This window comes from Eptatretus burgeri, chromosome 4, assembly GCF_056783735.1.
Source record: "Eptatretus burgeri isolate ZD-2024b chromosome 4, Ebu_testis_v1, whole genome shotgun sequence".
NCBI classification, from domain to species: Eukaryota; Metazoa; Chordata; class Myxini; order Myxiniformes; family Myxinidae; genus Eptatretus; species Eptatretus burgeri.
In genome coordinates, this window is record NC_140964.1 from 52,137,953 (window position 1) to 52,149,207 (window position 11,255).

An 11,255-nucleotide genomic window follows, 5' to 3' on the forward strand; every position below is an offset into this window, starting at 1 on the left:
AGGGAGGGGGAGAGTGGAGAGGGAGGGGGAGAGTGGAGAGGGAGGATGGAGAGTGGAGAGGGAGGGGAGAGTGGAGAGGGAGGGGGAGAGTGGAGAGGGAGGGGGAGAGTGGAGAGGGAGGGGGAGAGTGGAGAGGGAGGGGGAGAGTGGAGAGGGAGGGGGGAGAGTGGAGAGGGAGGGGGAGAGTGGAGAGGGAGGGGGAGAGTGGAGAGGGAGGGGGAGAGTGGAGAGGGAGGGGGAGAGTGGAGAGGGGGAGAGTGGAGAGGGGGAGAGAGTGGAGAGGGGGAGAGAGTGGAGAGAGGGGATTGACAGGTGAAAACAATCAAACCGGCAACATCAACTGTGACGAAGACAACCGCGACAATACATTTCGCAATGCATAAAAGTGTCCCGGAATAATCCACATCGTTGTTTTTCTGACAAGAGCAGCTGCTGCACATGTGCACTGCCTCCTACTTAAGGCTTATTTCATTTGGCAAAGCATGAGACAACCCGTTTGAAATTCAAATGAGCACAAGGAGTTGGAAACAAAGTTGAAGGAAGATACAATCAATGGGCAATGAGCACCAAACTCGGTGGCATAATGGTTAGAGCAGTAATTCTTCACCTGGGAGAAATTTCCCCCTGGGGGCAAATTATTTTTTAGGTTGAACAATTTTCAAACCATTTATTGTGTTGAATATGTCATCCGAATACGCTTCCCAAGCGATGAAAAATTAGCGGAGCAAAAATTCACCAAAAATTAACATGCTTATTTGGCAACACTTTTAAAGAAAATATCGTATTCAACAGTCAACGACAGATTTTAGGAATGCTAATTTTAAAATAATATAAGACTTCATGTCATGCAATAAATTGTGTATCAATATTTTTATGAAAATATTTATTGGAATAATTTTTTAAAATAAATTTTAGCTTTTTAATGAATTTAGTGTTGACAAGTCTGGAGACGGCGATGGTTCATGAGCAATGTATACGGTTTGCCTTTTTTATTTTTTGACCTTCGAGGGGACATCACAGGCAAACTGGCGAAAATCGGGAAAAATGTAAATGATGAAAGTTGTAGTTATCGAAGAGCACTACAAATCGACCACGAATTGCAAAATCCCAAACGTAGTTCGCCTTTTTATGGCGGGAATCGGGGAAAAACGTAAATGATGAAAGTTGTACTACTCGAAGAGCACTACTTGCATACCAACTTTCATGCGAAAGAGTTGAAAACCCGAGGAGCTCAATGCCCAATTTATTGATTTTTTTGACATTTTCTAAGTTTGTGACCTTGACCTTGACCTTAGGACGAAAATGAAAAAAAAAAAAAAAAAAAAAAAAGAGCTCCGTGGGGCTATGTAGCTGCCATTGGGCTAACCAAATACCGAAACCCTGCCAGATTCGACAAACCCCTCGGAGAAGATGTAACTTGAAACCGACTACCCGCTAAAAACACGTTTGTGGGGCGTGGCTCCGCCCATAATGGGCGCAGCACTCCCATTCTCAGGAAAACACAACGAGATCATGATATAAACCTCCTACCCAAATTTTATCAGGATTCGGTCAAAATCCAGAGCTATGCTCAGGACAGACAGACAGACAGACACCTATAACGAATATAGTGGTCACTTACTGACTCGTGAACCAACAAGTTTGGAGACCGCGATGGTTCACGAACAATGGACACGGTTCGCCTTTTTTATTTTTTGACCTTCAAGGGGATGCAACGGGCAAACTGGTGGGAATCGGGAAAAAACGTAAATGATGAAAGTTGTTGAACTCGAAGAGGACTACTTGCATACCAACTTTCATTCGCAACAGTTGAAAACCCTAGGAGCTCGATGCCCATTTTATTGTTTTTTTGACGTTATCCAAGTTCGTGACCTTGACCTTGGGACGAAAATGAAGGAAAAAAAATAAATAATTAAAAAACGAGGTCCGTGGGGCTATGCAGCTGCCATTGGGCTAACCAAATACCGGAACCCCTGCCAGATTAGACAAACCCCCTCGGAGAAGATGTAACTTGAAACCAGCTACCCCCTAAAAACATGTTTTTTGGGCGTGGCTCCGCCCATAATGGGCGCAGCACGCCCATTCTCAGGAGAAAACAACGAGATCATGATATAAACCTCCCACCCAAATTTTATCAGGATTGGATCAAAACCCCCGGAGCTCTGCTCGGGACAGACAGACAGACACACCCATAACGAATATAGTGGTCACTTACTGACTCGTGAACCAACAATAATGTGGTGAGGGGAAATGTCATTATTCGGCAATTTTAAAGGGGGAAACAATACTAAAAAGGTTAAGAAACCCTGGGTTAGAGAATCCGCCCAATCTGGCAGGTCAGTGGTCCAATTGCGGTCGTGGCCAAGTCATACCAAAGATGACAAAAATAGTGTTGCTTCCTTGCTTGATGCTCAGTATTTTGAGGAAAGGGCAGAGACAAACCACACGAGTTGACTTTTCATGAGGAAGGAGAGATTTCTCCTTAATTTCCCCATTGAGTGTGCAAATGAAAACAATATCACACAAGAGAGTTCAAAGAACACTAATGGGTTGGGTGTTAGTACCTCTCTCCCCAGCCAAGACACTTCTGCAAAGGACCTCGATGACACCATGGGACCGACTCAATCCGTGAATTTTCCCACCCGGATTTCAACCAATGGCATCTTCCATTTGCTTGGAAATCAACCAACATCATAGCATTACATAAACTAGAAGGGCACTCGGTAGAGCGCATACCTCCACCACGTAATGCCTCTTCCATGAGAACATATCGGGCCTAATACATTTTTGAAATACCAGTACGTGCCCGTAAAAAAAAAAAAAAAAAAAAAATAATAATAAATAAATAAACCACACAGGCCATTTCTTCGCTCTCACGTGCCCGTACGTGCGTGACCCGTAAGTTCGATATTATTCGCAGTTACGATTATTCGCAATTTATTTTTAATACCCAATTATTCAATTAGCGCCAATGTATTTTACCTTTTCGCAATGTAGTGGTAAGGAAAAACAAAAAGAGAAGAGAAGAGAGAGAAAAAAAATTTACTTCCTGGTTCGGAGCATACCAGCACTCTGATGTTCCCGAAATTTATACACCGTCTAATATGAAAACGATCATAACTTGAGCCATTGTGTTTATCTATAAATGCGCATAAGAAATCGAGAAATTATGAGAATACACCGAAATCACTCTCCGGAAGCCCGTACGTTGTAACCCATAATGGGGAACGTGGCTGTGCTTCCCTTCCCCATCGGCCACGCCCACGCAACAATGTGTCTTCCCATTGGTTTGGTAAATAAATGGCCATAACTTGGGAAGCACTTGTCCGATTAATATCAAACCTTGAAAAGGCACATCCTCAGGTCCCCAGCAATATATCTGGCAAGTTTCAATTCGATCGGACCAGCGGTTGTCGAGAAACAGCGGTCACGCGCGCACGCACGCACGCACGCACGCACGCACGCACGCACGCACGCACGCACGCACGCACACACACACACACACACACACACACACACACACCTGGAATTATAGATAGACTAGTACGTGCCCGAAAAAAATAATAATAATAATAATAATAAATAAATAAACCACACAGGCCGTTTCTTCGCTCTCACGTGCCCGTATGTGCGTGACCCGGAAGTTCGATATTATTCGCAATTTAGTTTTAATACCCAATTATTCAATTAGCGCCAACGTATTTTACCTTTTCGCAATGTCATGGCAAGGATAAACAAAAAGAGGAGAGAGAAAAAATTTACTTCCTGGTTCGGAGCATACCAGCACTCTGATGTTCCCGAAATTTATACACCGTCTAATATGAAAACGATCATAAGTTGGGCCATTGTGTTTATCTATAAATGCGCATAAGAAATCGAGAAATTATTAGAATACACGAAGTCATCACTCTCCGGAAGCCCGTAATGGGGAACGTGGCTGTGCTTCCCTTCCCCATCGCCACGCCCACGCAACAACGTGTCTTCCCATTGGTTTGGTAAATAAATGGCCATAACTTGGGAAGCACTTGTCCGATTAATATCAAACCTTGAAAAGGCACATCCTCAGGTCCCCAGCAATATACCTGGCAAGTTTCAATTCGATCGGACCAGAGGTTGTCGAGAAACAGCGGTCACACCACACACAACACACCACACACAACACACAACACACAACACACAACACACAACACACAACACACAACACACAACACACAAAGATTGCTGGAATTATAGATAGAAGTCTGTCTGTGCGTGTTCGTCTCTCTCAGTGTCTGTGCGTGTTCGTCTCTCTCAGTGTCTGTGCGTGTTCGTCTCTCTCAGTGTCTGTGCGTGTTCGTCTCTCTCAGTGTCTGTGCGTGTTCGTCTCTCTCAGTGTCTGTGCGTGTTCGTCTCTCTCAGTGTCTGTGCGTGTTCGTCTCTCTCAGTGTCTGTGCGTGTTCGTCTCTCTCAGTGTCTGTGCGTGTTCGTCTCTCTCAGTGTCTGTGCGTGTTCGTCTCTCTCAGTGTCTGTGCGTGTTCGTCTCTCTCAGTGTCTGTGCGTGTTCGTCTCTCTCAGTGTCTGTGCGTGTTCGTCTCTCTCAGTGTCTGTGCGTGTTCGTCTCTCTCAGTGTCTGTGCGTGTTCGTCTCTCTCAGTGTCTGTGCGTGTTCGTCTCTCTCTCCGTGCGTGTTCGTCTCTCTCTCCGTGCGTGTTCGTCTCTCTCTCCGTGCGTGTTCGTCTCTCTCTCCGTGCGTGTTCGTCTCTCTCTCCGTGCCTGTTCCTCTCTCTCTCCGTGCGTGTTCCTCTCTCTCTCCGTGCCTGTTCCTCTCTCTCTCCGTGCCTGTTCCTCTCTCTCTCCGTGCCTGTTCCTCTCTCTCTCCGTGCCTGTTCCTCTCTCTCTCCGTGCCTGTTCCTCTCTCTCTCCGTGCCTGGTCCTCTCTCTCTCCGGGCCTGGTCCTCTCTCTCTCCGTGCCTGTTCCTCTCTCTCTCCGTGCCGGTTCCTCTCTCTGTCCGTGCCTGTTCCTCTCTCCCTCCGTGGCTGTACCTCTCTCTCTCCGTGCCTGTTCCTCTCTCTCTCCGTGCCTGTTCCTCTCTCTCTCCGTGCCTGTTCCTCTCTCTCTCCGTGCCTGTTCCTCTCTCTCTCCGTGCCTGTTCCTCTCTCTCTCCGTGCCTGTTCCTCTCTCTCTCCGTGCCTGTTCCTCTCTCTCTCCGTGCCTGTTCCTCTCTCTCTCCGTGCCTGTTCCTCTCTCTCTCCGTGCCTGTTCCTCTCTCTCTCCGTGCCTGTTCCTCTCTCTCCGTGCCTGTTCCTCTCTCTCTCCGTGCCTGTTCCTCTCTCTCTCCGTGCCTGTTCCTCTCTCTCTCCGTGCCTGTTCCTCTCTCTCTCCGTGCCTGTTCCTCTCTCTCTCCGTGCCTGTTCCTCTCTCTCTCCGTGCCTGTTCCTCTCTCTCTCCGTGCCTGTTCCTCTCTCTCTCCGTGCCTGTTCCTCTCTCTCTCCGTGCCTGTTCCTCTCTCTCTCCGTGCCTGTTCCTCTCTCTCTCCGTGCCTGTTCCTCTCTCTCTCCGTGCCTGTTCCTCTCTCTCTCCGTGCCTGTTCCTCTCTCTCTCCGTGCCTGTTCCTCTCTCTCTCCGTGCCTGTTCCTCTCTCTCTCCGTGCCTGTTCCTCTCTCTCTCCGTGCCTGTTCCTCTCTCTCTCCGTGCCTGTTCCTCTCTCTCTCCGTGCCTGTTCCTCTCTCTCTCCGTGCCTGTTCCTCTCTCTCTCCGTGCCTGTTCCTCTCTCTCTCCGTGCCTGTTCCTCTCTCTCTCCGTGCCTGTTCCTCTCTCTCTCCGTGCCTGTTCCTCTCTCTCTCCGTGCCTGTTCCTCTCTCTCTCCGTGCCTGTTCCTCTCTCTCTCCGTGCCTGTTCCTCTCTCTCTCCGTGCCTGTTCCTCTCTCTCTCCGTGCCTGTTCCTCTCTCTCTCCGTGCCTGTTCCTCTCTCTCTCCGTGCCTGTTCCTCTCTCTCTCCGTGCCTGTTCCTCTCTCTCTCCGTGCCTGTTCCTCTCTCTCCGTGCCTGTTCCTCTCTCTCCGTGTCTGTTCCTCTCTCTCCGTGTCTGTTCCTCTCTCTCCGTGTCTGTTCCTCTCTCTCCGTGTCTGTTCCTCTCTCTCCGTGTCTGTTCCTCTCTCTCCGTGTCTGTTCCTCTCTCTCCGTGTCTGTTCCTCTCTCTCCGTGTCTGTTCCTCTCTCTCCGTGTCTGTTCCTCTCTCTCCGTGTCTGTTCCTCTCTCTCCGTGTCTGTTCCTCTCTCTCCGTGTCTGTTCCTCTCTCTCCGTGTCTGTTCCTCTCTCTCCGTGTCTGTTCCTCTCTCTCCGTGTCTGTTCCTCTCTCTCCGTGTCTGTTCCTCTCTCTCCGTGTCTGTTCCTCTCTCTCCGTGTCTGTTCCTCTCTCTCCGTGTCTGTTCCTCTCTCTCCGTGTCTGTTCCTCTCTCTCCGTGTCTGTTCCTCTCTCTCCGTGTCTGTTCCTCTCTCTCCGTGTCTGTTCCTCTCTCTCCGTGTCTGTTCCTCTCTCTCCGTGTCTGTTCCTCTCTCTCCGTGTCTGTTCCTCTCTCTCCGTGTCTGTTCCTCTCTCTCCGTGTCTGTTCCTCTCTCTCCGTGTCTGTTCCTCTCTCTCCGTGTCTGTTCCTCTCTCTCCGTGTCTGTTCCTCTCTCTCCGTGTCTGTTCCTCTCTCTCCGTGTCTGTTCCTCTCTCTCCGTGTCTGTTCCTCTCTCTCAGTGTCTGTTCCTCTCTCTCAGTGTCTGTTCCTCTCTCTCCGTGTCTGTTCCTCTCTCTCCGTGTCTGTTCCTCTCTCTCCGTGTCTGTTCCTCTCTCTCCGTGTCTGTTCCTCTCTCTCCGTGTCTGTTCCTCTCTCTCCGTGTCTGTTCCTCTCTCTCCGTGTCTGTTCCTCTCTCTCCGTGTCTGTTCCTCTCTCTCCGTGTCTGTTCCTCTCTCTCCGTGTCTGTTCCTCTCTCTCCGTGTCTGTTCCTCTCTCTCCGTGTCTGTTCCTCTCTCTCCGTGTCTGTTCCTCTCTCTCAGTGTCTGTTCCTCTCTCTCCGTGTCTGTTCCTCTCTCTCCGTGTCTGTTCGTGTGTGTGCCTCTCTCCCGGTCTGTGGCTCTCTCAGTGTCTGTGCGTGTTTGCCTCTCTCCATGTGTGTTCCTCTCTCCACGTCTGTGCCTGTCTGTGTCTGTGTGTGTGTGTGCGCGTGTGCCTCTCCCCTCTCTCTCTCTCTCCCTGCCTATGTTTGTCTGTGCGTGAGTGTGCGAGTGTGTGTCTCTGTCTGAGTGTGTCTCTCTTTGTCTGTGCGAGTGTGTGTCTCTGTCTGAGTGTGTCTCTCTGTCTGTGCGTGTGTGTCTCTGTCTGAGTGTGTCTCTCTTTGTGTGAGTGTGTGTCTCTGTCTGAGTGTGTCTCTCTTTGTCTGTGCGTGTGTGTGTCTCTCTCTCTCTTTCTTTCTCTGTCTGTGCGTGTGTGTCTGTCTGTCTCCGTCTGTGCGTGTGCCTGTCCCTGTGTGTGTACATATGCGTCAACGCACGCACCCGACGTCCGAAGAATGTGAGCGGGCGGACAACGTACTCACTCAGAGGAGCGTGCGCAGACGGGTGGGCAACGCGCCCACCCAACGCACGGAGGAGCAGCACTCAACGCCTGGAGGATTGCGTGCGGGTAGGCAACGCATGCACCTGACACCCGGAAACATGCACGCGGGCGGGCAGTGCACACACCCGACACCCGGAGGAGTGCTCGCGGGCGGGCAGCGCACACACCCATCACCCGGAGTGCACGTGGGCGGGCAGCGCACGCACCCGACACCCGGAAACGTGCACGCGGGCAGGCAATGCACACACCCGACACCCGGAGGAGTGCACGTGGGCGGGCAGCGCACACACCCAACACCCGGAGTGCACGCGGGCGGGCAGCGCACACACCCAACACCCGGAGTGCACGCGGGCGGGCAGCGCACACACCCAACACCCGGAGTGCACGCGGGCGGGCAGCGCACACACCCAACACCCGGAGTGCACGCGGGCGGGCAGCGCACACACCCAACACCCGGAGTGCACGCGGGCGGGCAGCGCACACACCCAACACCCGGAGTGCACGCGGGCGGGCAGTGCACACACCCAACACCCGGAGTGCACGCGGGCGGGCAGCGCACACACCCAACACCCGGAGGAGTGCACGTGGGCGGGCAGTGCACACACCCAACACCCGGAGTGCACGCGGGCGGGCAGTGCACACACCGAACACACGGAGGAGTGCACGCGGGCGGACAGTGCACACACCCAACACCCGGAGGAGTCCACGCGGGCGGGCAGTGCACACACCCAACACCCGGAGTGCACACACCCAGCACCCGGAGTGCACGCGGGCGGGCAGTGCACACACCCAACACCCGGAGTGCACGCGGGCGGGCAGCGCACACACCCAACACCCGGAGTGCACGCGGGCGGGCAGTGCACACACCGAACACACGGAGGAGTGCACGCGGGCGGACAGTGCACACACCCAACACCCGGAGGAGTCCACGCGGGCGGGCAGTGCACACACCCAACACCCGGAGTGCACACACCCAACACCCGGAGTGCACGCGGGCGGGCAGCGCACACACCCAACACCCGGAGTGCACGCGGGCGGGCAGTGCACACACCCAACACCCGGAGTGCACGCGGGCGGGCAGAGCACACACCCAACACCCGGAGGAGTCCACGCGGGCGGGCAGTGCACACACCCAACACCCGGAGTGCACACACCCAACACCCGGAGTGCACGCGGGCGGGCAGCGCACACACCCAACACCCGGAGTGCACGCGGGCGGGCAGTGCACACACCCAACACCCGGAGTGCACGCGGGCGGGCAGAGCACACACCCAACACCCGGAGTGCACACACCCAACACCCGGAGTGCACGCGGGCGGGCAGCGCACACACCCAACACCCGGAGTGCACGCGGGCGGGCAGCGCACACACCCAACACCCGGAGTGCACGCGGGCGGGCAGAGCACACACCCAACACCCGGAGGAGTGCACGCGTACCCCCAAACTCGTGCGCAAAGGCACACACCTCCGAAATCGAAGGAGTGCGTCCAGTTAAGCACCTGCAATTAGGTGTGAATTGAAATGCTGTATTATTAAATTTACCTGAGAAGGACAGACTGGAGCATTCAAGAGATAAAATGACCGGTGATGCTTTTGAGAAATTGCAAAATCTCAACCAACCAGCACATTCCAAGCTGATGCTCATTGACAAATGTTTGGATCGTTCTTGGCCGGGTTACGATTTACCCGCAACTGACCGAACATATGTTTAGCTTCCACCTCTGACGCTCCTCTCCTCAATCCCTCTTCGTTGAACCCGAGGAGCCGCCGCCCCCTCACGCAAGACAAGGCCGCAGGTCCGTCACCGCCGAGTCGCGCATGCAAACCTGCGAGTTCCAGTCATCTGTGCTCGGCACTGACGCCCAGAGGTGGGAAGAAGAGGACGAAGAGGGCGATAACGAAACGGACACGGAAGAAATGCCAGGACGAGGATCGGCCTCCGTCAGATGCAACGATGAGTCAACGACAGAGACTCTCCAAACAACATGGCGGGCAACGGAACGCGTGACGTCATCACGCGATCTCAGCAACTTTGGAGACGCCATCGCGTAAAATTATTTAATTTGATGAACCCATGAAATGTTCAATGACGACACGACATACGGAAGTTAGTTCGCAATTCGCGAGCACAAACGATGCTGCGATTTCCTCAGTCTCATCACACGGCCACACATAAAATTGTTGATATTTTGGATCTGTTCGACGTTTCACGATAAAAATAGGAATTTGGTAAATAGTTTTAAAATACGGCTGTGGTAAACTCGTACAAACGAATGAGTTGTAACGTCGAGTTTATTTGCAGTGTGTTAAAATCCTGATCATAATCCCCTTTCGTGGAGACGTCTTCTAATATTGTACTTAATATTACAAGGAAAAAAAAATGGAAGGAAACTTGTTTTGAGTGAGTGGAGATTTGGACGAATGAAGAACAGAAAAGACCACAAGGCCACGTGGTTTTGGGAGTTACCATGAATATTAATTAATAAATATGCGTGATGAGCTGGAACTGATGAGGCGGAACCGGAAGTGACGTCAGAGAGCTGTGGAGTCAGGGCAGCAGGAGATACCATTATAAAAAAAACAAAAGAAAACGGTTGAGTTGAAGAACCTTCGTGTGGGCTGGCCTTGCTGCACAACAGGCCACTCGGTAGAGTTAAGTGTGTACCTCTGCCAGGCTGAACAGTTTTCGCTTTGAATTCACTGATAAGCTGGATCTGGATGTTCACCAACATCAAATCAATTGATCCTTGTCACACGCTCTACCAGCCCACAAAGTTTCGTCCAAAAACGTCCACGAGTGTTTGAGATATCCTACTCACAGACGACAGACAGAGAGGGAAGAAAACATCCCCTCCGCCCTTTCACAAGGAACTTCAACAAAAGAGGCCATTTGCCTCATTATCACATCATGCCTGCACTACTTCGCCAACACAGGGGTTTTCTTCAGTATGTCATCCATTGGAATGCAATTTTCACATCAGGATCAGACCGTTGAAGGTCAATGAGGTCCCAATAAGCAGTTTGAATGTTCACTATAGGTTAAGGTCTATGAGTAGCACAGGATCATGGACTGAGTGGTGTTGTTACCAGAAAACATGGGCGATGCATCAGGCTTACTTGGAGGTACTGAAAAGGTCTTGTTGAGAGGATCATTGTTGCAAGAGACCACCACTGTGCCCTGTGGCTTGTGTTTGGGTTGCTGTTGAGGTATCTATGGCACCCATGCAGCTTATGAGTGGTGCAACTGACAGTGGTGTGTTGACCGACAGAGTGGCGTCGAGACATGACGTCGATGTTGAGGTGCTTGGATCCGGTGAATGATATACTGTAGCAGCCATAAGTATCGAGTTCAACAGACCAACGAGGTCATCTTGGTCTTGTCGAGGGGCATTTTGTTTTAAACACACGAATGGTATGTGATTCGGGACGATGGTAAATTGATGACGTGCAAGACAGTGGCGAAAGTGTCACATTGACCAAACAATTGCATAAATGGTCAAAAGTGGACCGTGTTCTCTCTGAAGCTGTCACCACATGACTCACATAGGATATCACCTGCTCCTTGGAGTCCAATTTCTCAGCAAGGACTGACCCAATAGCATGCTGGGAGGCATCCATAAAAAGCAAAATAGGACCGCCTGTCCTGAACCTCACCTGGATCAGGAGCAACAGTCAC

At 51.7% G+C, this 11,255-nt stretch overlaps 1 protein-coding gene across 8 annotated transcripts in view; it reads right to left on the reverse strand.

Moving 5' to 3' along the window:
- The window catches only part of LOC147028064 (phosphatidylinositol-3,5-bisphosphate 3-phosphatase MTMR3-like), a 67,015-nt gene extending 57,409 nt beyond the window's left edge, over positions 1-9,606 (reverse strand). For 6 of the 8 annotated variants that reach the window (XR_015057398.1, XR_015057400.1, XR_015057399.1 and 3 more), the window contains exon 1: positions 9,406-9,606. Coding sequence is in view for 3 of the 8 variants with exons in the window: in XM_085878043.1 (XP_085734169.1) it covers positions 9,406-9,422 (17 nt within the window). In the remaining 5 variants the exon portion in view is untranslated. Of the gene's footprint in view, positions 1-1,621; positions 1,724-9,276; positions 9,355-9,405 lie in introns of those variants that run through there. The other 2 variants (XM_085878045.1, XM_085878044.1) reach the window with 2 other exon arrangements.
- Between the last annotated feature and the right edge of the window lie 1,649 nt (positions 9,607-11,255).